At 41.8% G+C, this 27884-nt stretch overlaps 1 protein-coding gene and 17 non-coding genes across 18 annotated transcripts; all 18 read left to right on the forward strand.

Moving 5' to 3' along the window:
- Positions 1-9264: 9264 nt before the first annotated feature.
- Positions 9265-13105, forward strand: LOC115576849 (leucine-rich repeat-containing protein 3-like). Its single transcript, XM_030409435.1, has one exon. The coding sequence runs from the start codon at positions 9592-9594 to the stop codon at positions 10375-10377; it is 786 nt and encodes a 261-aa protein (XP_030265295.1). The 5' UTR covers positions 9265-9591; the 3' UTR covers positions 10378-13105.
- A 3799-nt stretch (positions 13106-16904) lies between these two features.
- Positions 16905-16977, forward strand: trnar-ucg (transfer RNA arginine (anticodon UCG)). Its single transcript has one exon. It is a non-coding gene; the product is annotated as a tRNA-Arg (tRNA).
- Positions 16978-17295: 318 nt separating this feature from the next.
- Positions 17296-17369, forward strand: trnai-aau (transfer RNA isoleucine (anticodon AAU)). Its single transcript has one exon. It is a non-coding gene; the product is annotated as a tRNA-Ile (tRNA).
- Positions 17370-17574: 205 nt separating this feature from the next.
- Positions 17575-17647, forward strand: trnar-ucg (transfer RNA arginine (anticodon UCG)). The gene has a single exon. It is a non-coding gene; the product is annotated as a tRNA-Arg (tRNA).
- Positions 17648-17965: 318 nt separating this feature from the next.
- trnai-aau (transfer RNA isoleucine (anticodon AAU)) lies at positions 17966-18039 on the forward strand. The gene has a single exon. It is a non-coding gene; the product is annotated as a tRNA-Ile (tRNA).
- A 204-nt stretch (positions 18040-18243) lies between these two features.
- On the forward strand, positions 18244-18316 carry trnar-ucg (transfer RNA arginine (anticodon UCG)). The gene has a single exon. It is a non-coding gene; the product is annotated as a tRNA-Arg (tRNA).
- A 318-nt stretch (positions 18317-18634) lies between these two features.
- Positions 18635-18708, forward strand: trnai-aau (transfer RNA isoleucine (anticodon AAU)). Its single transcript has one exon. It is a non-coding gene; the product is annotated as a tRNA-Ile (tRNA).
- A 204-nt stretch (positions 18709-18912) lies between these two features.
- trnar-ucg (transfer RNA arginine (anticodon UCG)) lies at positions 18913-18985 on the forward strand. Its single transcript has one exon. It is a non-coding gene; the product is annotated as a tRNA-Arg (tRNA).
- Positions 18986-19303: 318 nt separating this feature from the next.
- Positions 19304-19377, forward strand: trnai-aau (transfer RNA isoleucine (anticodon AAU)). The gene has a single exon. It is a non-coding gene; the product is annotated as a tRNA-Ile (tRNA).
- A 205-nt stretch (positions 19378-19582) lies between these two features.
- Positions 19583-19655, forward strand: trnar-ucg (transfer RNA arginine (anticodon UCG)). Its single transcript has one exon. It is a non-coding gene; the product is annotated as a tRNA-Arg (tRNA).
- Positions 19656-19973: 318 nt separating this feature from the next.
- Positions 19974-20047, forward strand: trnai-aau (transfer RNA isoleucine (anticodon AAU)). Its single transcript has one exon. It is a non-coding gene; the product is annotated as a tRNA-Ile (tRNA).
- A 206-nt stretch (positions 20048-20253) lies between these two features.
- trnar-ucg (transfer RNA arginine (anticodon UCG)) lies at positions 20254-20326 on the forward strand. Its single transcript has one exon. It is a non-coding gene; the product is annotated as a tRNA-Arg (tRNA).
- Positions 20327-20644: 318 nt separating this feature from the next.
- trnai-aau (transfer RNA isoleucine (anticodon AAU)) lies at positions 20645-20718 on the forward strand. Its single transcript has one exon. It is a non-coding gene; the product is annotated as a tRNA-Ile (tRNA).
- Positions 20719-20923: 205 nt separating this feature from the next.
- On the forward strand, positions 20924-20996 carry trnar-ucg (transfer RNA arginine (anticodon UCG)). Its single transcript has one exon. It is a non-coding gene; the product is annotated as a tRNA-Arg (tRNA).
- A 318-nt stretch (positions 20997-21314) lies between these two features.
- On the forward strand, positions 21315-21388 carry trnai-aau (transfer RNA isoleucine (anticodon AAU)). Its single transcript has one exon. It is a non-coding gene; the product is annotated as a tRNA-Ile (tRNA).
- A 206-nt stretch (positions 21389-21594) lies between these two features.
- trnar-ucg (transfer RNA arginine (anticodon UCG)) lies at positions 21595-21667 on the forward strand. The gene has a single exon. It is a non-coding gene; the product is annotated as a tRNA-Arg (tRNA).
- Positions 21668-21985: 318 nt separating this feature from the next.
- trnai-aau (transfer RNA isoleucine (anticodon AAU)) lies at positions 21986-22059 on the forward strand. The gene has a single exon. It is a non-coding gene; the product is annotated as a tRNA-Ile (tRNA).
- A 204-nt stretch (positions 22060-22263) lies between these two features.
- trnar-ucg (transfer RNA arginine (anticodon UCG)) lies at positions 22264-22336 on the forward strand. The gene has a single exon. It is a non-coding gene; the product is annotated as a tRNA-Arg (tRNA).
- Positions 22337-27884: the final 5548 nt, after the last annotated feature.

Raw genomic sequence — 27884 nt, forward strand, 5'->3', positions numbered from 1 at the left:
CTTGTTTTTCTCGGGTCTCTCTTTGCTGAAAATGAACATCTTTGGATCAATTATCATCTCTATGCTCTCCCCTGTACACACATTAAAGCCTGATGAACCGTGAGCTGACAAGAGTCTATGTTGAGCAAGAAAGTCCCCCGGGGACATTCAGATAGTTATTGAATACAGCTAATTATTGTATGGCAAAGTGATTATGGTAATTAGATGATGAGGTTTAAATGGGAATCTCATCTATTCTTCTTTTAAAATGAAAGCTGTGTAAAAGTTGTTTCTGGAACAAACATTAAAATCAGATTTTAGAAAAAAGGCAATTAAATACTCCCAGTCATGCAATTAAGCACTGGAACATGCATATTGTTTAGAACCCTGGTGGTCAATGAAGGGTTTGGGGACCTCTTATTCCACAGTAAAAATTAGGAATAACTATAATTTCTTATAATTATGACCATTAACGCTAATTTAATTTGAATTTGTCCTAATTAGAGAATGACTAAGGATGACTATTCTTCTCATAAGCTGCTCTCTCACCACTTGTATTTCACAGCTGCAGTATAGTCAGTTTGAATTAAATTAATTCATAAACTCTTTACTTTAAAAAAATGCAACTCTTGTCTTTAAGCAGTCATGGCTGCCTGATACTGCTGTACACAACATTCTTACTGTGTTTCAACCTTTAGCCTGACTTTAAAAAATGTAACAAGACCCTGACCAATAAAAGATTACTCTGATTAAACATTGCACATCAGGTTTCTATCCACATGTATCACAAATATTAAGTGAATTTTCCGAAAACCATCAAGAGACAATTAAAAATACTGTGATGTAAATATCTGGCGGTGGCAGCAGTTTGTGGCACTAATTCCCCAGTCAGGTTTCTTAAAACATCGCAGAAGAAGATGCAACAAAATAATAAAAAATAGTCAATAAAACATGAAACGATGGAAAATCATACAGAAAATGCATTTTGGCTTTGTTGCATTCATGATTTATGCTGCAGTCTCCTCGTAGAGCCACACAGATCTGATCGGTTGTCAGCGTTACTTGTCTGTCAAGTGTCAATGGACAGTAAGTCACTAATTCAACTGCAATTCTTTTGTCACATTTGACTTTTCTGAAGTGTTTTCCACTTGCAATGTGGACAATGTAGATGGAAACAAATCAGTAATTGGACTCAAAGAAGTCAGTTTTGTCTCTACATTCTTTGTCCTTGTCAGAACCTGGTGCCTTCAACTCGACTGCCAATCGTTAAATCAGAGGTCAGGGTGTGTTAATGTTAGCAGCTAATGTACAGAAGAGGGACAGGCTACAGAGAACTGGTAACTTCACTTCTTTCAAACTCTACACCTACAGATTTACATTTCACTCACCTGACTTCCCTTGAGACTGTGTGGGGCTTCCTCTGGAGCCACAAAAGACTTAATGCAACTTTTCATATAAGCAGTAGTGTTCTCCAACACCTATAGATGAAAAACTATTTTTTTCACATGCTCTGTGTTTGAGAACATGATAAAAGTCGTGAGCAGAGACTCGGGATGGACAAAAAAAACCCTAATAACCTTTAACTGAGACAACCTGAGCCCATTTCCCAAATCTTGTAAATGCATTTTCTGAGAAAAGCTGCAAGTTGAAGGTCAGCCAGGACAGCCACCTGGTCCAGACATTCTTCAAATACTATCATTTCTATCATTTGTCTGTGGCCTTATCAAATCATTTTACTTCACCCCTCTCCTCCCTCTTCAGTGAAAGACTCATTTCAACATTTCTGCCTCTTCATATGAGCTGGCCCGTCTTTGAACCTGCAAATTGCTTTGCCAGAGTGGATATTGAGCCTATTTTCCCCTCCAAAGCATGTGATACACCGTCTTATGCGCTGTAAGACTTTGTACCTACAAGAACATTGCTTATGAAAGACAGACAAACAGCAGATAAATCAAAAGAGGCACTTTCTCTTCCTTTAATACGACTTTAACCAAGCGTTAAAGGAGCATTAAACAGGTGAAAAGTACAACTTTTGGAGGATTTTTTTTCATCTCAATCTCAGGAGATCTTTTGGGGGATAAAATGTTCCATGTCTGGATTTGTTCGCAAGCTGAGAAGATCCTCAAGGACAGAGAGCTGGTCTTATTATGTGGTGTGTGGCAGAGCTGTGAAAACGTGTAATTGCCAGAATACCACTGAGTTTATCTCGGGAGAACACGGGCGGCTTAAAACAGAGCACAACACAATGCCAGAAAACGTACGTTTTATGGACGCCAGAAGTTTTAGCGAAACAGATAATGCTTCCCCGGGTTCAGGGCTGGATTCAAGGGTAGATTAAGAATTTTCTGCTGAGAGCCAAGACGCTGCCTGAGAAGTTGATAGGTGGGAATCGTTGGCAGAGACCCAGCGGAGAGCTTTGCAGCGTGCATCAGAATTAAACGAGCTGCACTTGCAGCTGCGAGCCTGACTGAGAATATCAAGTCCTGCCACGCAACAGTCATAACAAATTTATTCTCATTATACTATTAAATACCAGAATGTCAAGGGGCGCCACGTAAAGGAAGAATAAATACATGTCAGTAAAGAGTTTGACCGTGAAAGAGAAGAAGAAGATGTATCCCCCATAAGCCTCAGCTGTTGACTAAGTCAAACTCTGCGGTTGAGTAGCACCCCGGGGGACAGTTCCAGACATTTAACACTCAACCACGATCTGAAAGCGAACGTATTTAAACTGCTGAGTGGTTCATCGCGTCTCTTCAAAGGGTACTCATTAGCTTTAGCTTGTTATTAGTGGCGCAAGCTACAGAACTGTGAGCTTATTGATTAAATGTGTCTCGGTTAAATGCGTCATGGGCAACCCTATCAGCAGACATTGACGCTGGAAGATGCTGCAAAAACCCTCGGATGACATTAAGAGACTGTGGATGGCTGTGGTTACTTTAAGGGAAAGACTGAGGTTACGGTTCATAAAAAAGCCAACATTAATTACAGGACATTAATTCTGGTCTCCAAGTTGTGGATGTCCAATATGGTTGTATATCCTAGAGATACTGGGCCTGTGTTTTTTTTTTATGTACAGTCTTTAGACCTCTGACTCTGCTCGTCTTTGTACTAACGATCCAACCAGGAGAGTTTAATTTCCACTCAAGCCCTGGAAGCGCTCCAGCTGCCAGCCATCTAATGTTCTCTGTGCAGAAAATGAACTGGACTGCCCAAAATAACTCCCTCCGGAGCCAGTTATTAATACCAGTATAAAAAAATGATGTGACAACCGGCTTGTTAATCACCTCAGAGGCTTACAGTAAAATCTGACACGATATCTGACCCGACATTCAACATTAGCCGATGATCAGATAACCTGCTGTACTGGGAAAAGATGCAGTTATTAATTTGTTATATCATTGATCCTTTGCTGTGGTATATCTAGACAGTGGCAAGCTCAGGGTGTTTAAAGGGGCAGGGGCGAAATCAAAAACGGGGGCAGTAGCTGTATGCGTTGGGGCAACAGCGCACAGACATTTGTGATGCTAGAGAGCACTTTAACGCGTTTTCTTCACTGGAAGGGCATCTTTTGCTGCGTTTCTTTAGGGCACCAGGGTCAGCAGATTGCCCCTCGAGTCCACCAGTGTATCCAACCATACGCTGGGGCAAGGGGGGATAAAATGTTGGGATAAAACCCAGAAAAACAAAAGAGGACAACAGCAAATCAAATGAGCTAAAAGCTGTGCATCAGACTGAGCTATCCTCAAGTCAATTTACCTCCAATAAGGGCTCAATAAGGGTTTGTCCAACTGGGTCTGTCCAAAATGTAAAGGCATTCTCTGCCCCTGTGTTTGGCTTGGCATTAAAGTTGGCGTGGGTCCACGCCATCACTCAGCATTGCTGTAAGCTGCTTACAGACAACCTTCTCTATAATGCAACAGAGGGATGTCAAAGCAATGAGGGAGACGAGGTGCAAATGTAAAAGTTGCTGCACACGTCCTGAGGTAGTGAGGAAGCCGTTTGGACACGCAGGTCACAGTGGTATAACATGCTGTGTCCTACCTCGTGAGGAAAATCCAAAGTCAGACAGTCTCTGCAGCGGGGAAGCGGATCACATGTAGCGAGCGTGGCTCTGGAGAGGTCAGCATATACTGTAGGGCAGCATAATGCTGCTTTCAGTGCCTGACTTCACAATGTCATTTATAATAAACCTGACATGACATGCAGATGGGACAGGATGATGTCAAAACTAAAGCTTTTCTATAAAGAAATACTACCGTGGTGCAATTTATTGATTGCATGATGTCTAAATATGAATTATGTTATGGCAGAATCACTCAGTGTGTGATGCTTACCCGACAAAGGTTCCCTGAATTGGCTCAGCTCCATATCATTGTGGGGAGCATGAATTTATTTAAGATGGCTTACCACGCAGGAACTTTGCCAAGAGTCTGACAAGATGAGTGAGGGTGTTAAACAAATGCCTTGGCAAGTTTCACGGAGTTTAAACACCAAAGAATGTGAAGTAAATCTATCGGCCTGATTACCCAGGAGCAAGAGAAACATTAGTGTGAGGTTGTTTTGTCATTTATGAGTCCGCTCTGTGATTTTGAGTGCGCTCGCCATAAAGCAAACTCGTGCCCGATGAAATGCTTCAGTAGTCCATACAATCAATGGTTCTGCCTTTCAGCAAAATTGACAGGGCTGAACTCTGCACATTTAATCATGCAGATGCTTTGCAAAAGCCCTGGCTACATTCAGGTGGTCTTTGGGTCACAGCGATACAGCTGGGAGTAAGGTCAAAGACCTTTTGTCAGTGTGGGCGTGAAGGGCTTCATATTGAAGTCCTCGATCAGGGCAGGACAATTGTAATCAATGTTTATGAAGAATGACAGAAAGAGGCACGCAGAGCAGGCAATCAGTCACAGGCAGGAGCACAAGGAGAATAAAGCAGGGGTAGGTTGCCAAAATGGGGTTCAGGGACTTTTAGGGATGCTTAGAGAGGACTTAGACTCTCTAAATGCCTATTTTCTACCTCAGTTATGTAATTTTAGTGATTTTAATGATGAGGCTGTACCCTCATAATCAGTATCTTGTACCAAAAGACTGTCAGCATACAGTTTAACATACTGCTCTTTAAATGTACCCTTTTCTTGCCCTTAAATGCCTCTATGGGCTCATCTGTGTGGTGTGGTGCACTACACGTTAAAGTTAACTTTCCTTCTAATGTACTTCAAACAAATTTAGACACAGATGAAAATATAAATTAAATTAAATGTGCGCGGAGAGGCAGAGCAGACATCCTAAAAGACATTAAAAAAGAGGTTTAGATGTCATTCAAAGGTGCAAGTGAGCATGAAATTTAAATTTGATACCTCGGTGGGTGCAGTGGAATGAGCAGATGCTGTAGATGATAACAGTATGACACACAATGAGGCCATAACGAAAAAAATTCATTTTCAATCCAATCTAATATTTTTTTTTCAAAGAACTCAGTCAATCATTAAGCCTCATAAACACCTGCAATGAAGTTAAGTGTCCATCAAAAGTTAATAAAGACTCAAAGTTTTCTCACTTCGCATGAATAAAGACAGAGCTAGCTTGGCTCAGTCCAAAGGTAAGAAAATCCGTTGCCAGCCCTTCTAAACCTCACTAATTAACACATTACATCTTGTTTTTTGAATCGATAAAAAAACTGGAGTATAAAAACAACAACAACAAGAGGTTATGTGGACCGGTGGTTGCATGGCAACTGTATAATGGCAAGAAATAGCACATAACCCTCCTACTGAAAGGCAAATTGTCCTATAATACTTTTGTTCAAGATATATACATGTAACGTGTTCATTAGTGAGCTTTAGAGGTGCTGGCAGGTGGATTTAAACTTCACCTTTGGACAGAGCCTCGCTAGCTGTTTTCCTCTTGTTTCCAGTCTGTATGCTAAGATTGATAATCCATCATCGGTGGTAGCTTCATAATTACCGACTTGTCTAACTTTCAGCAATAAAACGAATAAGAGTACTTACAAAATGTGAAACTACATGGAACTGTCTGAAAATCACGTGACTGAATTTTGTACTTGCAAGTAAGCATCATAGCAACACGTGAGGTGACAACACAAAACTGAAAAAAACAGTGAGTGGTGGAAAATAAATACATTCTTTATTTAGAATAACATCACTTTCTGTAGTATTTCAATGTTTAATTTGAAACCATTAGCTTCATGATAGTAGTTTGCCTTTTGCAATTTAATATATTAACTAATGTTACAATGTTACAAAGCACCTGATATATACCACGTAGAAGCTAGGCAAACCTTAGTTTAGGTTAAAGTTAGCGAGTGTGTCGCCCCTGCTTTGCAACGCTCTTGGCCAGCAGAAACAATCATTAGTTATACACCTAAATAGTCAATTATCAGCAAATTGTTCTCCAAGAATCAAAAGTCAAAAGTATTTATTACACAGTCAAGCAGTTAAATTATGATATATGATTTTATTGTACTATTGCAACTGATGCTGCAATGTGGAGGCAGCACTTTACTGTTGTAGCTGGTCAAAGTGTTGTAATTTTAATGTGGTTAGGTTAATGCATCATTTTGCAAGCTGATCACAGCATCTTATAATTTGGCTGTGAAAATCTTAATCAGCAAAGCAGGCTAATTAGTTTGTTGGTAAGCAAATAAATGTAGGAGAGTAGCCGACAAAGTAGCAGATGTCACTCTGTAATATGTGTAAAAGTGGCAGAAAATGGAAATAATCAAGTAAATTACACCTCAAACTTGTACTGATTATCAAAATGACAGCTTTTACTGCTCAATGACGTTTATGCACAACCAAGTTAATTGCTGAGACAGTGTTTTCAATCAAGCCCTCTGTTAAATGAGGCTATGACATAATGGAGGAGATGAATACATTTTATTGATATGATTGGATGATCATCTCTGAAAATGGTGTACTGTTAATAAAGTTACCCCGGTGACTCACAGCATTAGCAAGGATCTTAATTCATCGAGGGAGAAGAGGGAGAGACGCGACCACAGCGGTGCAACTCGCACTGCTGCGCCTCTGCGCATATCCAACAGACACACACACACACACACACACACACAGACACACACACACTCTCACACACACACCCCAACAGACACACAGCTGCTGCAACCCTGCACTGACAGGAGGTTGTAAACTGCGATCTAACAGTTGGATCCGGACTCTTGAGCAGGCTGTATTCTCTGGATATCACTGCTGCTACGGGACGTTAATTTCTTAAGGATGATTTGTGGTTGTTTATTTTTCCAGGATGTCACCTCAAAGAAAAGGATTTACCCCCTGTGACTGCATGCTGATCCGAGCCGGACAGAGTGAAGCTGTCAGGTAGGTGCACTCTCTAATAACAATCCTAACTCACTTTTTATACTTCTTCTTATGTCATGATTGAGTTTATCTTGAAACAAATCAGTACTTCAGGTGTGAAAGCCGAGAATCTCGGAGCTTGGTTTCTAGCTATAATTATTATAGGATTAGTTTGGTAACAACCAATTAATTTATGAATTTTTCAGCAATATCCTTAATGGAACATTAGGAAACTATGTAAAGCATTCTTTTAGAGCAGTAGCTACTCTTCATTACAACCAAGCTGGTGATCATTATCGAGATTAATGAGTTAGGTTTTCCAAGAGCCTAATGTGACATCTTAATGTCCAACCTACAGTCTAAAACATGAGAATATTCAATATATTATTAAAAAGGCTAAGACAAGAAGGAAATTATCATATTCTATTTCAGAATGGAGGCTGGAAACAGTTAAATTCTGGCATTTTTTGGCCATCAACCTGCTGGTTAATTTCTAGATTGTTTAGTTAATTGTCTGGGTTATGGACCAAGATGATGTTTTCTCACAAGAGCCTAATGTGACATCTTTATGTCCGACTAACAGTCCAAAACACAACATCCTTTTTTTCATCTTAGAGGTTGAAGAAAACATGCAAATATTCATATTTTGAAGCAAAAAGGGGAGACTTGAAACAGTTAAATTTAACTTCGAACTTTAACGACCAATTCATAATCAAAATTATTGCATTTCAATCTTCTGGCGACAGACAAATTGATGAATTGATCGACTGTTTCAGCTCCAGGTGGTTTAAATCTCCCTAATTGTCAAATGAAGCAGATTTACTAATGCAACAACACATTTATTTCCATAAAATCTCCTCCTCTCTGATATATTGTGATTGGCTATCCGACTCTATTAGTATTTCAGCAATATTCCTACACTGATGTAATGAGACATTTATCTTATCAATATTCATTCTGGGACACCTGGAGGCATCAAAAAACTGACATTCAACATCTGATCAAAAAGCTGTTTGCTGCCTATCAGTGGCTCTTTGTACCGTTATCATCCAGCCGAATGCATTGTGTCCTGACGTCGTTTTAATTTGCGCTCTGACCTTCACTGCTCTCACATGCACGACTGTAAATCTTATAGAGTACGGACAGGTTGTTGTATTTAATCACAAATCACTGTTTCAAAGTTCATCTGCTGCATGTTGATGAGCTCACACCTTGTTTAATGGCTTGTCGTTCTCTCGCAGGGACAGACTTTGAGTGAAGGCAGCCGTATTGTAGAAACATGCTATTATTATGATAATCTTGAACTTTACTAGCTACCTCTCAAAGGAGGAAGGCATCTGAAAGGAGACAAATGTGTGGGAATTTCACTGAATATGTGCTGTGAGATGATGTTGACAGAAAATGAACAATGGCCTGTAAGTTTGAAGAGTTTTTCCCAATTCACATCATCAGAGGTTTTAATAGAGTTTTTGGAAAGCAAAGCACCAACAGAAAACTCGGTTGGCTAGGTCGTAAAATACAAAACAAAGGAATTCCTACATGTGAACTTTCTGCAAGGACTTGACATTTTCCTTCTCTCACCTCCATCTTATCATCACTGTTTCTTTTCAATTGCAGGTTTCTTTCATGAGCACATGCCCTCCCACCCTGGATACACAGTTATGACTCCTCCTGTCAAAAAATGTCCTTCCTCCTCCTCTACTGTGCTGCACTGTGACATCTCATTTAACTAGTATGCAAACCTTTGGACACTTGCTCCTTTTGTGTTGGATCGGGACTCTGTTTTCCCTAACTGTCAAGGTATATGATGAACGATAATGTCCGAGTGAATGTTGGAAAGTGCCCTGAGAATGAAACCTTAGAGACTAAGTCCATGTTGCAGACAGACTTTAGCTCCGGGTGAAGGAAAGCATCCCCTTCGTTCATGTGAATGAGGCCAGCTCGGCGAGGAAGCGGTGATGCCAGCGTAGAGGGGTCATCTGCCAAGAAAGTTGAACCGAGCTTAACTTTTGCTGGAACATAATACAACATCACCCAGCAGGGCACTGCATCAGCAAATCAAATGCGTTCAAGTGGACATTCCTGTGATAACTTCCCAGAGCTGTAAAACCTTGTCCCTTAGGATCATAAAGCACTGCGTAGTGTTTCGGTGTCTGATCTCACTCAAACTGGACCTTCTGGATTGTACTTGGATGTCTTACAGGTACCTTAAGCAAAACACCGCCACCAACCCAACGCCAACGAAACGCAGGGCTGATTTCAGTCTGAGCACTCTCTAATGGGGGCCTCTCAAAGGTCATCCACAAAACCTCCTTCCTGTCTTCCTCTTTCATTTGTGGGAACATTCTGGCTTCTGTCTGTGATTATGACTGCGTATGCTTGCCCTAAGATCTGTCACTGTACGGACAGGAACGGTGTGGTGGTGCAGTGCACCTCACGCAACTTGGAGAGCATCCCGCCGAACTTGCCGAAGGACACTGTCGTTCTCTTGCTTTCATCTAACCGGATCAGACACATCCCACAGGAGGCCTTCACGGACCTCCACCGCCTCAGGGAACTAGACTTGTCTCACAATGCCATTGAGAGCATGGAGGTCGGTGCCTTTCAAGGAATTTCAGAGAGCCTGCGGACAATGGATCTTTCAAACAACCACCTTAGCAGCCTCCCGAAGGACACCTTCGCCAAGCTACATGCCCGTGTACGTCTCTCCCACAACCCCTGGCACTGCGAGTGCTCTTTGCAGGAGGTGCTGAGGGAGTTGAGGCTCGACCCCGAAACGGTGAATGAGGTGAGCTGCTACACGTCAGTGCAGGAGGAGTACGTTGGACAACCAGTAATCCAGGTCCTGGACTCAGGAATCAACTTCTGCAATTTCCACCACAAAACCACAGATGTGGCCATGTTTGTAGCCATGTTCTGCTGGTTCTCCATGGTGACTGCATACATCATTTACTACATCAAACACAACCAGGAGGATGCCAGGAGGCACATGGAGTACCTCAAGTCCCTGCCCAGCTCTTCACACATTAGCAAGGACTACGACACAGCCAGCAGTGTGTTCTAGTTGCAGCTGTACCAATGAATTTAAATTAAAGTGCACCAATCAATATGTTTACAGCATATAAAGAACATTGTCAGCGAGTGATAAAACTCTATGATAGACACTGCAGAAGGCACAAAGACATAAGGAAGACGTTTAAAAATCACCATCAAGTGCGGGGCAAAGATTAGCACCAGACTCTTTAAAAGCGACAAAATCAGACAGTAACTTTGAATGTGTGACCAGAAGTTTAAAGCAGTCTTGATTTCTCTCCTTCAATGATAACAAATCGGTGGCAGAGCATTATATCTCATTAAAATGTATGTATGATACAAAATAAAACAACACTTTTGCATTTTATGATGTGTTTTAAGAGTTCACAGTGAATTCATCCACCCAGTGAGGCAAACTGGAGAGCCATTTTAGTGTCAGTAAGAGTTTGGGGAAAATTAGCAACCTGAAAAATAATCCCCGCAGCTTTAGAGAGGGATAGCTTGTAGAAAAATATCACTTTTAAGGATGTTTATGTGAGAACGTAAAGTTTTATGATGTATTTCAAAGAAGTAGAGCCTCACTGGGGACTTGTGAAGGGTAGTAGAGAAAGAGGTAAAAGCTAAAGTAAAATTTAGATGTATCATCTGTTAAATTCTTATGTGTATTGCTTCTTAATGTGAAGACTTTGTATCTTTAATAATCCACAAAGGATCTAACCAAGTGGTGCAGACTTGGTGGCATTGAACTCCTCTGGCACCTTATATTAAAGGTGTATCAGCTGCCTGGAAAAACATTTCACGCTTAAACGATTGTCACCTCACGTATTGTTTTCCCTCAAATGGTAATAAGTGTCACTTTTGAGGGTGCAAATAATCAATTCCTGTCACAGAACGCTTCGATTAGATGACCCTGTCTCAGCTCAGAGGTTTATATAAATTGCACTTGCGTAATCTTTCTGTAGATAGTACAAAGTAGTTTTGTGAAATTCCGACATGCAGTATTAGGATAAACATTGTGAAGCAGAACGGATCACAAACATTCACACATTCAGACAACTAAATGAAAGTATTGTTGCAATTATGCAATCAATTGTCATTATGTGCACTCACTGGAGCTGAATTTCTTCTTCTACTTCGGTCGGTTCATGTTTAAACAGACTGCAGCATTTTAGTCAACTCCCAGTACAAAAACTTCTCCCTTCCTGTTGTGCCAAACACCTGAAAAGAATTTGGGCAAATTGAGCCATTTAATATGGTCTCACAAGTTAGAAATTTCCACCAAATCTCAAAACATCAGGTGGCGCTAATTTTCCAGTCTGCCACTGAACTATGGCAGAAAAAGGAGGTGAAATGGGATGATGCATTTGAAAAAGTTTGAGTCAAATGGTATACAGCAAGGTGTAGAAAATGTGATAGTTTCATAGTATTAATTTGAGGAAGGTTACAGTCTCTTCAACACAGACCCAGAATCCGCTGGAGGGATTATATAGCTCATCTGGACTGGGAACACCTTGGGACCCCCCTGGAGGAGCTGGAAAAAGGTCGCTGGAGAAGGACATCTGGAATACCCTACTGCGCCTGATGCTGCAGCAACCCAGTGTCCATTACAACAAACATTACTAGTCCAGTGACCTTTGTTGTTATGCCAAAACTGCTACTCGGTGAGAGTTAAGCAACAAAACTACTTGCATAGGTTTGTGAAAAGATCATGGTTTCGGTTCAAATGTGATGTTTGGTAAACACATTATGTAAGTCTCACACGGGACATGAACACCGGTCTCTTGTGTTATCTTGTATGTAAGTCCTGTATGCAACCATTCCATTAACCTGACCTCCTGCCAACATGGACTTTCCTGCTATTTATATTCTGTCAGTCGCACATGGCACCATGTCATGTTGTCACATGATGGGCAAAAGCAAAAAATGCATTGTGATAACACACAAAATGATGTATGACATGAGCGATATAAGGCTGTCAGAGAAACATCTTGGTTATATTTCAGAAAAGACCGTAGTGTGTGTCACAATAACTCCTTGAGCTTTGCATCCACCCTTGACACCCTTTTTGGACTTTGTGGATCTATAACAATGTCACACTGTTTCCTTGTTTGCTCCAGACTGACAAAAGTCATAACTAATACAACACAATGTAAACGGGCAGACTGTGGCAATTTGCCCAAAAAAAGAAATGTTTCTTTGGGCAGTCTCCTCATTAAGTGGTTTCATCAGTGACAGCCCCTGTTTTTGATTTAATTTTAATAAACTTGTTGAATTTTTATTAAAATCTTGACTGCTGCACCTTTGTTTGTTCAAGTCAATTTTCTAGTTGTGTGTTGAGCTCCTGTCCTCGTGTGCCTGTCTCGCTACTTCTTATCCCCAAGACAGTGCTTTATTTACTTCTTTCTCTCTTGTTTAAACAATCCAATAAAACGTAACATTTATCAGCACCCTGCTACTTCTTCCCTTTCAGGAAATAATGAATCTGTGTCTGTTTGTTGGAGAAAGAGATTGAATCCTGCATCAAATTCTGTGTTTTGTAAGGACACTGGCATAGTGAATAAATATGCCACAAGTTTAGACAACTTTTCAACCTCTCACACCATCCTTTATCAAGCCACCCCTCACAATGAGATCCTGTTATTTATCTCTACAGATTACACTGACAAATACCCACAGCTCCAAATATGGAGCCCATATATCTTCTGCTGCATAGATCGGGGTAAGGCAGAGTATTAATACGTGTCTTGCAACCCAGAAATAGTTTCGTGCCACTGACAGTTCAAATCTATAAATCTAATGAGCCTTTGTGGAGGCGTTTCATTTCCAGATCTATTTGGTTCTTACTACAGTATCCATCTATATCAGGGATGTCCAAACACATTTCAAATGGGGACTGTACACAATAAGTCACATTTGTATCTGTTACATTAACATTTATATTATCAGTGAAATAACTATTTGTTCAAGCGGGAGTGCAAGCCAGTTGATCTTAACTATGACTTTGAAAGTGAAATGTAATTAAAATGTTACAATAAAGGAATTCTGAATCTGAATCTGATTCTGATCTGTTGATGTTCGACATATTGAAACCCCTCAGGTCATAATATCCCTATGGGCCCAATTTGAATTCCATTAAAGATGGGAGTAAGCAATTCTGGAGAAAGCTATTTAATTTTTGTTGAGTCTCACAGGCAGGTTGGAACAGAAACATTGCACGTAGGTGGAGGTCAGTTAGCCTGAACCTGCAGCAGTTCTTGCTGAAGTCAAAAACAGAAAATGTCTACTCGCACAAATATCTGGAGCTGAACAAGCTCAGCAATTTCTTTGCAATTTCTTAAAAGGTTCACAAGCTTGCTATGAGGACACAAAATTATGGCCTGTCTTCAAGCTTCTTTCCTTCTGCCTGAATTTAGCACTTGACATATCTTGGTGTCTAATGCTGACCTTGTAATGTGACCCATCTCTCCAGTCAAACGGTCAAAACATTAATTACAGTCCACATTACTTTGTCTTACAAGTCCCAAGGGCTGCGCTGTGCATCCTAATAAATTCAATATCATTAATTAGCCGCATAGAGTTGAGGTCAGTGTGTCTCTCTAAGTTTAGGGTCAGAGAAACGAGTGGTACTTCATTAGCATTACATAAGCACCAGGAGAAGTGCTTTCTTCTACACTTACTTACTTACCATACTTCAGACCAGGGTGGGAATTTTGTCATTTTAGGGGCAAGGCCATTTGGCCTTCACTTTTTTTTTCTTAGGGGCATCAAGGCCACATGACAGGGCACAAAGGCCTTTGAGTAAAATTCGATGATTTACCTTTCAGATTGATACCATAACATCCTAATTCATAATAAGACATGGATTATGTATTGAATTTTTTTTTTATACCAATATCAAGTTAATGCTACATTAGAAAACCTTTTTTTTAAGTAGGGTTAGGTTTAGGTGATTTTTGTGACACTATTATTTGTGACAATTATGGCAAAGCACATTTTTTCAAAACAAACAGGTGTAGAATAACCAACAGGAGACCACTGATGTGTGGAGTGATTTGGGTGACACTGCACTGAATAATAGTGAAGTTATTGAATATTTTTTGTAGTATCTCTTTTCGGTGTTGAACTTTGTAGATGGTCCCTGCACCCTCGTCTCACAGACGGCTGACCATAGAGACAAATGCTTATGTCCAGCCCGGCGGAGCGCTCGTTTTGATGAAAATACGGTTGTAGCTCATTGTCTACCTTACTACGGCAGGAATGAGGTGTCGTTTGTGTTTTAACAATGTTTCACTTATGAGTTATTGATCCGGGAAGTTTGAATCTATGAATATATTTCCAACTTTACCAAACTAAATCCTACCACATAAGCCAGTTAACGTTACGTATCATATCAAAACCAGCTGAGCTCGCTTGCGCACCTGTGCTTTAGTGTCGCTCGTCTGTGTTGAGATGCTGCTGCTGTGTGAGAGACTTTAATGTGAGATCATCGATGTGATGATGAGACTCCACCTGCGCGAACCGCGTACTCACTGTGATTTTTCTTTCACGGGGCATCAAGGCAGCTTTTTATTCAGCACTGTCCCTGATGTTGGTTTTGGAATACTTTAAAATCATAGCTCTAGTAATGTGGTGTGGAAGGTATGGCGGGAACATTCTCATATTGGAAATGACTTCTCTACAAATTGACCAATATTGCTGATCAAGCAAGACTCTTAATGTATATCAAATATTAAAGAAAAATATAGAGTAGATAGGCCAGGCCATAAACTGTATAAGTGTACATTGCCACTGTGATGTCACCCACTGGGTTAAGGACTACCGTTTTGAAGCCTCGAGTTTGGCATTTTGTGTATTTCACTCTAAATTTGACTGTAAATTAGAAACTGAGCTGAATGCTGTGTTGGAAAAGTGAGAAACTTAACGACTGAGAAGTCATAAGTACATTTTACAGAATTTTTGAAACCAAAGAAATTCTAAATGTACACTCATGATTGTCAGATTTGCTATAACAATACATTCTGATACAATTCAAATCTATTAAATCAGGGTGTATCTGCAAATATTATGTTTTAATAATGTTGTATTCTTATTTACTTGAAATCCATTGCAGTGTCGTTGATTTATGATACATATTTGTCACCTTCAAGCAAAGGGGAAAACAGGATTCCTTTATAGAGATTTACTTGCAGACTGCCTGAAGGCCATCCACTGTCATCACCCATAAACAGCGACCTTCAGGAAAATAGAAAACATCAAGAAGCAAATGTGTATGCTTAGTACTTTTGGTTTCTTTCCTATAACAGTCAGGTTTAGGCCTTTTTCTAAGTTCGATGTACTCTTGAGTGTGATGAATTAATTTGAAAAATTATCGTTTCTGTTGCAGGGTCCAATGTTAAGGCATGTACAGCTGGTGGGTTAGATGGTTAGAACTTGGAGCTGATGATGCCAAGGTCATGAGTTCGACCCCCCATACCGGCCAGAAGTTTCCATTTAGCTGACTTACACTGTGGACATATAGTAAGCAGTGTTGTGGGTAACGCGTTACAAAGTAATGCCTTAGAGTACTCTAATTACTTTTTTCGTGTAACGTTTAACGTAACACGTTAGTTTCATGCGTCAAGCAATCAGTAACTTCATTATTTTTTTTAAAAAGTAATCCGTTATTTTAAGAACTTCTGCGGATAAGGAAAGGAAAATCCCGACTGCAGCCTGCTTTTTGTCAGACAGTACTGTGCCACCTGCGGATGTGTCAGCAGAGGCGCAGCGCTGTGATGCGTCTGTGCCCTGCTGCTGACCTACGTTACCTGTGTGTGTGTGTGTGTGTGTGTGTGTGTGTGTGTGTGTTTTTGAACCCTTGGCAAGATGGCAGAGAGGACAGTATTGCATCGTGAAAATATGCACATTATTTTCAATTTGCCAGCGAAAAGGATAAGAACAACATAACGGTAAAATGCACACTCTGCGTTGGTGAAAAGCTTCTGTCGACCGCAAAAAATCACGATTTCTCAGTGCATTTAAAAGAGGCTGTGTGTGTGTCAGTTAAGTTGCAGCATGTGCAGGGCGCTGCAAACGACTTTTAATTTTTGGTAACGCATGAGTAATCTAACGCTTTTATTCATAGGTAACGCTCAAACGTAACTGATTACTTTTAATAGATGGTAACGTTGTAACCTAATTGACTACTTTCCAAAGTAACTATACCCAACACTGATAGTAAGTCAGGAGGTGATCAACAACTTCACCCACAAAGATGGAGAATTTTTTGGAAAATGTTGACAAAAACAACTCAGCTCAGCTGGTTAGAGCGTGGTGCTAATAACGCCAAGGTCATGGGTTCGACCCCCATACTGGCCAGTACTTTCAATTTAGCTGACTTACACTGTGGCCATACCTCTGCTGGTGAGTAAGTTAGGAGGTCATCAACAACTTCACCCACAATGATGGCACATCGCTGTTGACTCGGCATCCAAAGTGAACCCCAGGGTCACGGCTGTTCATGATGAAGTCAGTGACAACAACAGGCACGTCGGAAAAAAAGGAGAACAGCTACGAGAAGGTGACCACGTGGCCTAATGGACAAGGCGTCTGACTTCGGATCAGAAGATTGAGGGTTCGAGTCCCTTCGTGGTTGGAATCCTCATTCCGACTTCATGCAACAAGGCAGCTGATTCCCATCTCAACCAAGGGGACCTGCTATAGTATCAGATTGGAAAGTCACTGCTGAGAATCTTTAGTTCTGCGCAGAAAGAAGCTATGGAGACCTTGAAAATTAGCTCCACTTGATCTCACATGCGTAGCATGAGGTCTGCCATTTCAGCTAATTGCTCTCCAAAGAAGCTAACTGCAAGGCCGTCACAACAGAAACACTATATCCAAAACAGAGCCCACATTTTTACTTCTGTCGAGGGCCAATTTTTCGGAAAATGTTGACAGAAACAACTCATCGCATGGCCGGTTAGCTCAGCTGGTTAGAGCGTGGTGCTAATAACGCCAAGGTCATGGGTTCGACCCCCATACTGGCCAGTACTTTCAATTTAGCTGACTTACACTGTGGCCATACCTCTGCTGGTGAGTAAGTTAGGAGGTCATCAACAACTTCACCCACAATGATAGGCACATCGCTGTTGACTCGGCATCCAAAGTGAACCTCAGGGTCACGGCTGTTCATGATGAAGTCTGTGACAACAACAGGCACGTCGGAAAAAAAGGAGAACAGCTACGAGAAGGTGACCACGTGGCCTAATGGACAAGGCGTCTGACTTCGGATCAGAAGATTGAGGGTTCGAGTCCCTTCGTGGTTGGAATCCTCATTCCGACTTCATGCAACAAGGCAGCTGATTCCCATCTCAACCAAGGGGACCTGCTATAGTATCAGATTGGAAAGTCACTGTTGAGAATCTTTAGTTCTGCACAGAAAGAAGCTATGGAGACCTTGAAAATTAGTTCCACTTAATCTCACATGCGAAGCATGAGGTCTGCCATTTCAGCTAATTGCTCTCCAAAGAAGCTAACTGCAAGGCCGTCACAACAGAAACACTATATCCAAAACAGAGCCCACATTTTTACTTCTGTCGAGGGCCAATTTTTCGGAAAATGTTGACAGAAACAACTCATCGCATGGCCGGTTAGCTCAGCTGGTTAGAGCGTGGTGCTAATAACGCCAAGGTCATGGGTTCGACCCCCATACTGGCCAGTACTTTCAATTTAGCTGACTTACACTGTGGCCATACCTCTGCTGGTGAGTAAGTTAGGAGGTCATCAACAACTTCACCCACAATGACGGCACATCGCTGTTGACTCGGCATCCAAAGTGAACCCCAGGGTCACGGCTGTTCATGATGAAGTCTGTGACAACAACAGGCACGTCGGAAAAAAAGGAGAACAGCTACGAGAAGGTGACCACGTGGCCTAATGGACAAGGCGTCTGACTTCGGATCAGAAGATTGAGGGTTCGAGTCCCTTCGTGGTTGGAATCCTCATTCCGACTTCATGCAACAAGGCAGCTGATTCCCATCTCAACCAAGGGGACCTGCTATAGTATCAGATTGGAAAGTCACTGTTGAGAATCTTTTGTTCTGCACAGAAAGAAGCTATGGAGACCTTGAAAATTAGTTCCACTTAATCTCACATGCGAAGCATGAGGTCTGCCATTTCAGCTAATTGCTCTCCAAAGAAGCTAACTGCAAGGCCGTCACAACAGAAACACTATATCCAAAACAGAGCCCACATTTTTACTTCTGTCGAGGGCCAATTTTTCGGAAAATGTTGACAGAAACAACTCATCGCATGGCCGGTTAGCTCAGCTGGTTAGAGCGTGGTGCTAATAACGCCAAGGTCATGGGTTCGACCCCCATACTGGCCAGTACTTTCAATTTAGCTGACTTACACTGTGGCCATACCTCTGCTGGTGAGTAAGTTAGGAGGTCATCAACAACTTCACCCACAATGATAGCACATCGCTGTTGACTCGGCATCCAAAGTGAACCCCAGGGTCACGGCTGTTCATGATGAAGTCTGTGACAACAACAGGCATGTCGGAAAAAAAGGAGAACAGCTACGAGAAGGTGACCACGTGGCCTAATGGACAAGGCGTCTGACTTCGGATCAGAAGATTGAGGGTTCGAGTCCCTTCGTGGTTGGAATCCTCATTCCGACTTCATGCAACAAGGCAGCTGATTCCCATCTCAACCAAGGGGACCTGCTATAGTATCAGATTGGAAAGTCACTGCTGAGAATCTTTAGTTCTGCACAGAAAGAAGCTATGGAGACCTTGAAAATTAGTTCCACTTAATCTCACATGCGAAGCATGAGGTCTGCCATTTCAGCTAATTGCTCTCCAAAGAAGCTAACTGCAAGGCCGTCACAACAGAAACACTATATCCAAAACAGAGCCCACATTTTTACTTCTGTCGAGGGCCAATTTTTCGGAAAATGTTGACAGAAACAACTCATCGCATGGCCGGTTAGCTCAGCTGGTTAGAGCGTGGTGCTAATAACGCCAAGGTCATGGGTTCGACCCCCATACTGGCCAGTACTTTCAATTTAGCTGACTTACACTGTGGCCATACCTCTGCTGGTGAGTAAGTTAGGAGGTCATCAACAACTTCACCCACAATGATGGCACATCGCTGTTGACTCGGCATCCAAAGTGAACTCCAGGGTCACGGCTGTTCATGATGAAGTCTGTGACAACAACAGGCACTGTCGGAAAAAAAGGAGAACAGCTACGAGAAGGTGACCACGTGGCCTAATGGACAAGGCGTCTGACTTCGGATCAGAAGATTGAGGGTTCGAGTCCCTTCGTGGTTGGAATCCTCATTCCGACTTCATGCAACAAGGCAGCTGATTCCCATCTCAACCAAGGGGACCTGCTATAGTATCAGATTGGAAAGTCACTGCTGAGAATCTTTAGTTCTGCACAGAAAGAAGCTATGGAGACCTTGAAAATTAGTTCCACTTAATCTCACATGCGAAGCATGAGGTCTGCTATTTCAGCTTATTGCTCTCCAAAGAAGCTAACTGCAAGGCCGTCACAACAGAAACACTATATCCAAAACAGAGCCCACATTTTTACTTCTGTCGAGGGCCAATTTTTCGGAAAATGTTGACAGAAACAACTCATCGCATGGCCGGTTAGCTCAGCTGGTTAGAGCGTGGTGCTAATAACGCCAAGGTCATGGGTTCGACCCCCATACTGGCCAGTACTTTCAATTTAGCTGACTTACACTGTGGCCATACCTCTGCTGGTGAGTAAGTTAGGAGGTCATCAACAACTTCACCCACAATGATAGGCACATCGCTGTTGACTCGGCATCCAAAGTGAACCCCAGGGTCACGGCTGTTCATGATGAAGTCTGTGACAACAACAGGCACTGTCGGAAAAAAAGGAGAACAGCTACGAGAAGGTGACCACGTGGCCTAATGGACAAGGCGTCTGACTTCGGATCAGAAGATTGAGGGTTCGAATCCCTTCGTGGTTGGAATCCTCATTCCGACTTCATGCAACAAGGCAGCTGATTCCCATCTCAACCAAGGGGACCTGCTATAGTATCAGATTGGAAAGTCACTGCTGAGAATCTTTAGTTCTGCGCAGAAAGAAGCTATGGAGACCTTGAAAATTAGCTCCACTTGATCTCACATGCGTAGCATGATGTCTGCCATTTCAGCTAATTGCTCTCCAAAGAAGCTAACTGCAAGGCCGTCACAACAGAAACACTATATCCAAAACAGAGCCCACATTTTTACTTCTGTCGAGGGCCAATTTTTCGGAAAATGTTGACAGAAACAACTCATCGGATGGTCGGTTAGCTCAGCTGGTTAGAGCGTGGTGCTAATAACGCCAAGGTCATGGGTTCGACCCCCATACTGGCCAGTACTTTCAATTTAGCTGACTTACACTGTGGCCATACCTCTGCTGGTGAGTAAGTTAGGAGGTCATCAACAACTTCACCCACAATGATGGCACATCGCTGTTGACTCGGCATCCAAAGTGAACCTCAGGGTCACGGCTGTTCATGATGAAGTCTGTGACAACAACAGGCACTGTCGGAAAAAAAGGAGAACAGCTACGAGAAGGTGACCACGTGGCCTAATGGACAAGGCGTCTGACTTCGGATCAGAAGATTGAGGGTTCGAGTCCCTTCGTGGTTGGAATCCTCATTCCGACTTCATGCAACAAGGCAGCTGATTCCCATCTCAACCAAGGGGACCTGCTATAGTATCAGATTGGAAAGTCACTGTTGAGAATCTTTTGTTCTGCACAGAAAGAAGCTATGGAGACCTTGAAAATTAGTTCCACTTAATCTCACATGCGAAGCATGAGGTCTGCCATTTCAGCTAATTGCTCTCCAAAGAAGCTAACTGCAAGGCCGTCACAACAGAAACACTATATCCAAAACAGAGCCCACATTTTTACTTCTGTCGAGGGCCAATTTTTCGGAAAATGTTGAAAGAAACAACTCATCGCATGGCCGGTTAGCTCAGCTGGTTAGAGCGTGGTGCTAATAACGCCAAGGTCATGGGTTCGACCCCCATACTGGCCAGTACTTTCAATTTAGCTGACTTACACTGTGGCCATACCTCTGCTGGTGAGTAAGTTAGGAGGTCATCAACAACTTCACCCACAATGATGGCACATCGCTGTTGACTCGGCATCCAAAGTGAACCCCAGGGTCACGGCTGTTCATGATGAAGTCATGTGACAACAACAGGCACTGTCGGAAAAAAAGGAGAACAGCTACGAGAAGGTGACCACGTGGCCTAATGGACAAGGCGTCTGACTTCGGATCAGAAGATTGAGGGTTCGAGTCCCTTCGTGGTTGGAATCCTCATTCCGACTTCATGCAACAAGGCAGCTGATTCCCATCTCAACCAAGGGGACCTGCTATAGTATCAGATTGGAAAGTCACTGCTGAGAATCTTTAGTTCTGCACAGAAAGAAGCTATGGAGACCTTGAAAATTAGTTCCACTTAATCTCACATGCGAAGCATGAGGTCTGCCATTTCAGCTAATTGCTCTCCAAAGAAGCTAACTGCAAGGCCGTCACAACAGAAACACTATATCCAAAACAGAGCCCACATTTTTACTTCTGTCGAGGGCCAATTTTTCGGAAAATGTTGACAGAAACAACTCATCGCATGGCCGGTTAGCTCAGCTGGTTAGAGCGTGGTGCTAATAACGCCAAGGTCATGGGTTCGACCCCCATACTGGCCAGTACTTTCAATTTAGCTGACTTACACTGTGGCCATACCTCTGCTGGTGAGTAAGTTAGGAGGTCATCAACAACTTCACCCACAATGGTAGCACATCGCTGTTGACTCGGCATCCAAAGTGAACCCCAGGGTCACGGCTGTTCATGATGAAGTCTGTGACAACAACAGGCATGTCGGAAAAAAAGGAGAACAGCTACGAGAAGGTGACCACGTGGCCTAATGGACAAGGCGTCTGACTTCGGATCAGAAGATTGAGGGTTCGAGTCCCTTCGTGGTTGGAATCCTCATTCCGACTTCATGCAACAAGGCAGCTGATTCCCATCTCAACCAAGGGGACCTGCTATAGTATCAGATTGGTAAGTCACTGTTGAGAATCTTTTGTTCTGCACAGAAAGGAGCTATGGAGACCTTGAAAATTAGTTCCACTTAATCTCACATGCGAAGCATGAGGTCTGCCATTTCAGCTAATTGCTCTCCAAAAAATGTTGAATCCTCTCTCTGACTCCATGGCCAGATGTCAACATGGAGACACATTTAACATCAAACCCGATACATTATATATCATTTGGGACAATAATCATCAAGTTGAAGGACTATTCAAATTACATGAATGCCAAAATCAAAGATTTTACTCACAACATAACTGAAAACAGAAACTAAATCTGTTTAAGTTTCTGTTCATTTAAGAATCTGCTCTGTTACAGTCCTGCTTTCAGTTTATAAAGAAACAAATATGTCTCTGTAACACTGACTTCTTATAATGCTTACCAACTTGCACACATACACACACTTCACCTTTATCGCTCAGAGCTGATGCATGACGCGGCACCTTCACGGATCACTGTTCAGGGTTCAAACACCTGCAGAGGAGACAGCAAATAAGAAGGATATTCATGCTGAGGTGCCCTTAGGTCTTGACCTGTCTGTCAGTCACATTCTTTCTTTCAGTACAACTTCATTCAGGGATAATTAACATGTATTACTTTCTAAATAAGGAAGGACAATATTTAAATGCAATATAGGTATAGTCGTGATGCGGTTTTTATCAGTAAAATGACAGATCAACTAATTCAGGTTGAAAAAAAAATTGGTGAATACAGTACGTAAAGCTGGGGATATTACTCTAACGGAGGCAATGGCATGCTGACTGCACACCTAGAATCTGTGTCCTCGAGGAATTCAATTTCATCTACTCCTCTCAGCAGGGCGAACACATTTCAATGTACCAAAGTAAATGAATGTTATTGAGCGGGGGTATATGTCTCATTTTGTTTTTTCAGCATGTACATTAGGAAAGAGGCGTTTCACCTGCTTTACATGCTGGCGATCACCCTAAATATGTTGCAATTTATAAAAAGGGTTTATTTATTACAACATATTAACCTTAAACCTAACCCAGATTGTCAGAGAAGTCTTTGAGGACTCTGGTATATCCTCAGAACAACAGCTGTTTTATAACCTTTAGGTGTTTATCTTAAAGTAGTTAATTATTCAGGAAAATGCATGATTACATAATCCATACTCAAACAAATGACCTATATATAACTAATACCGGTTATTATTAGCTGTTAGCGAGGATATTCTGATGACTGAGCAGGAGTTTGAAAACTGACCTCAATCCCTTCATTAGATGTCTTCTTTGTGTTTTCTGGTCTGAATTTTAACTAGGTAAGTCAACCAAAAATGGGTTAATGAAACTAAAGAGCTAAACAGAAGAGTGTCAACTAGACGAAAGAATGTGAGCTAAATAAAATAGGTTTAACTAGCTAAACCGAAACAATAGATATGCAGAATAACATTAGCCAGGCAAAAGAATGTTTGCAAAACAAAACAATATTTAAACTAGCTTAACAAAAGAGTGTTAGCTGGACAAAATTTTTTTACTGAAACAAAAGAACATCAGCTAAATAGAAGAGTGTCAACTAGCTAAATGAAGAACATTAGCTTGACAAAAGAACATAGGCTAAGCTAAACAAAACAATGTTAGCTAAACAAAAGACTGTTAGCATCTATCCAGAAAATAGATAATTTTACTAAATCAGGTGTAAGTGCATTCTCAAAGCAGATTTCACTAATGCCACAACATTGTTTTTAAAAATGTCATGAAAACAAACTCACCTTAGAAGCTGAAAGCTGGCAGGTACACAGGTGATTTTTGTGTCAGTCCTGTCATCACTTGGTGGTTAAGGTGACTCCTGAAAGGTCTGTGTGGTCATTTTAGAATTTTTTTTTTTGTACTTTGGCTATTGTGGTGTTTATCCTGGTGAAGACCTGAATGCTAGCAGCTGCCCCACAGTGTTTCTGCAGCAGCTCTGCTCTGGCACACCTGATCCAATTAAGATCTCATGAAAATGTGTCTCCCTTAATTGGATTCGAGGGCTAAGGGCCACTTTTATATTCAGCACAGGCTCATCCACCTGAACACATGTTGTCCTTTGAGGTAATGAGACACATTTTTCAGATTTTTTTCACGTAATTTGCAGTAATTCTTACAAAGATGGAACAAGATAGCCGCAACTTTTCCCCGTCAAACACGCGTACACAGATGTGGCGCGGCTTTTTCGAGGACATCCATTTTCAAAATTGCTTCTGGAGAAGGGTAACAATGAGTTGAACAGATGACAGCTGAGCGGAAAAACAACGAAAAAAAACCCTGCAATGAATACAAACTCCTGTTTTTGAGGATATTCATGGGCGGCATGATGTCTCATGATGACCGTCTGTTCTCCGAAAGTGCCTGGGGAGTGCATGCCAATGAGACAGGCCTCAGGCTCAGGATGCACCCTCAAAAGACGACGCAAGCGGGTGAATGAACGTCGTGCATTCTCTGAGCACGTTTAGCCTTTTTTAATAGGCGAATGATGTAAATTAAGACCTTAAAAAAAAAAGAATGAAAAGGCGAGCAGTGAGTGCACATTCCAACAGAGTAAGTTGAGAGGTTCCCGGCGAGGGGTCGTTCAATTTGCTATGCGGCCTTGAAGGGAGATGCAGTGGGTGAGTTTAGAGGGGAGGAGGGAAGCATCCACTGTCATTGTGTTGCACAGGGGTTGGTGGAAGAGCACGCTGAGAGAGGTTCAGCGTGAATTCTCAAAGATATGAAGCGCTTGTATTGTGTGTGTGTGTGAGCGTGTGATGAGGCAGAGTCAGATAATAAAAAAAAAAAAATGAATGAGTTCAGCTCTCTGACATGACTTTTTATTCCGGATGCAGGCTCTGAGATGCAGTTTTTTAAAATTTATGTGCGTTTGACTAGAGAGAGAGAACGCAGCGATAAGATTCTCCGCGGCCAAAAGTATGTGGACAGCCAAACACTATGTCATTCATGGACATTTCTCTCCACGGGCTTTCATCTCTAAATAATATTACCCCAACACCCCCCGAAATACCAGTGTATATATCTGCATATGACAACTATGTCGTCACGCTGTGGCTGGTTTTGGCACAAAATTCGCTTCAAGTTAAGAAAAGATCATTAAAAAACTGATTTGGTGAAGTCCCTGTTGCACTGTTTATTTTAGCAAGAGTGATTTTGTTCATCTTATTAGTTTAATTTGCTTAGATCCCCGAAGAGTGAAAGCAAACAGTATTTCACAAGGCCCTCCCCAAAAAATAAACAGAAACATAGCTCATTTTTCTCCATTATCCGTGTAATCATTTCTGACTCTTGCAATGTATCTTGGGAGCCCACATGGTGTACCAACTACTCAGTTGGGAATTGCTGGCATTCTTAATTACTGGGTTTGATTTGTGGTTGCATAAGCTAACAAAAAGTTTACTTTCGGTTTAAACTGTTTTATTTGTTAAAGTTTTATGTTTGATGTCTTGAAGCATTGTTCCAATAAGATTCAGCACACGGACGGTCCAGAACCGGTTAGTGCCCTCAGCTACCCGACCAGCAGTCGGGGAGGTCATTTATCAGCAGCTGCACAACAAAGAGCTCGTTTATATCTGTGAAGAAAAAGTTAAAAACAACTATATCACAGGTGAGTGTACCTTCACACAGTGGAATGTTTAATCCCTCGATGCTGCTGTAAGTACACTTAATCTTTTCCTCCTCCGCTGCTCTTGGATCAGAGGATTGTCTTTGCTGCGTTGCCGAAAAATCTTCCCCACACCCGGAGGTTTCCGAACTCCCCAGCAGTGTGTCATGTGTGCAAATGTTGAAAAGGGGGCATCAACGTGCCTCTTTCCGAACTTAGAAAGTTAGGAAAATAAATGGCCATTCTCTGGGTAGCAGCATTACAACAAAAGAAAGCACATGTACAACAAACTATTCAGAAAGGGACGCCTTTGAAACGACTTCTCACTTCATGAAAAAGAGCTTCAAAGATGTATCTGATTATGTGTCCTCAGTAAATGTCCCCTCACCTACAGCACTGAAATTGGACGTCCTAACAGCTTAGATGGGAGCTTGACATGATCCTCTTTGACTTGTCAACTTGTCACAGGATTTGCATGCTCGCGCTGATGAAACCTTTTCAGGCTTTTCAAAGTCAAGCGCACGGACCACAGATCTCTGACAAATGTGTTTTCCATCTCGAGAATATGCTAAGAACTGGGGAAAAAAATAAAATGAGTGAAGCTAACACCTTCTCATCGTCTGTCAGAGGGCGTTTTTCGAACGTCTCCGCATCGCTCTGAGCCCATCGGACTGTGTCTGCGGGTGTTTCCGCCGGCCTAGAGTCACGCTCAGCTGCAGGCCGAGGACGAGGCTTGAATGCATCAACTCGGCACGATTACAGATGCACAGCTGAGCAAGCAAAGGACTCCCCGGGGTGCCGTGTGCCTGTACAACAGCGCTGTAAAACACATTTTGACATCCTATTAAGCTTAAGTTTAAATGTGTTTGCACAGTGATTTAACACATTGGAATACAGTTTCAACACTAAAAGAGGAGATGCAATCATCAACGCGTGAGAAAAAATAGTAAAACATTAGTTAAATCTGTCTCTTCAGAAGAACACATCCAAGAAAAAGCGCAAAGATTTATGAGGCTAATTCACTTCTATGAATAAAGTATGAATGAGTGAGAATAATTTAAAGGAGACCTGTTATGCGTATTTCATTTTTTTTCCTGTTTCATTTGGGCTCCTGTGCATATATAAGATTTTGAAGCTCCTCTCTCCCACAGAAAACAGTGCTCCTTAAACGCCTCAACAGCAATCCCACCTCAAATTCTGTGACTTTGTGACATCACACTATGTCACCACACAGCGGGACTTAAAGTAGAATGAGGAAGCTGGCATGTTTTTGGTTTTTTTTTCGCTTTTAAGCATGTAAACCTGTTCTAGCAGTGACCCAAAATAAAATGACATACATGAAAATTAGCAGAACTTGTCTCCTTTCAAACAAAAGCAAATCTAGATCTGGAAAAACGTTTTTTAATATCAAAATAATTGCCAATGAATTCTGTCAGTTAACCAGGTAATTAATCTGTTTTTGCTGTGCTTGTAAAAACTACTGAGTAGTTTAATTTATGACAAAGCATCATATTTAAAAAAGTTCTGGTCAGATAAATGTCAAGTAAAAATAACAGTTTAATCAAATATTAAAGGTGCAATATGTAAAATATCAACAGTTTTGAATGTATTGTTTGATATACAGCCTTTTGAAGTTATCATGCTAACCAGCTAGCCAGACTAAAGCCTCTGTGCAAGCGGAAACACCAACACTCTTCACCGAACTCTCAGTTTGGACCGCTAGCTGCACGGCTAACTAAGCTAACTAGCTAGCGCCAGCTACAGTTAGCAGTTAGGCTTACTCTTGCGGTATCTAGCAAACAGGTGGTCAATTCTTACATATCGCTCCTTTAAAGGAAACAGCAGT

The sequence above is a fragment of the Sparus aurata genome, chromosome 24 (genome assembly GCF_900880675.1).
Source record: "Sparus aurata chromosome 24, fSpaAur1.1, whole genome shotgun sequence".
NCBI lineage: Eukaryota > Metazoa > Chordata > Actinopteri > Spariformes > Sparidae > Sparus > Sparus aurata.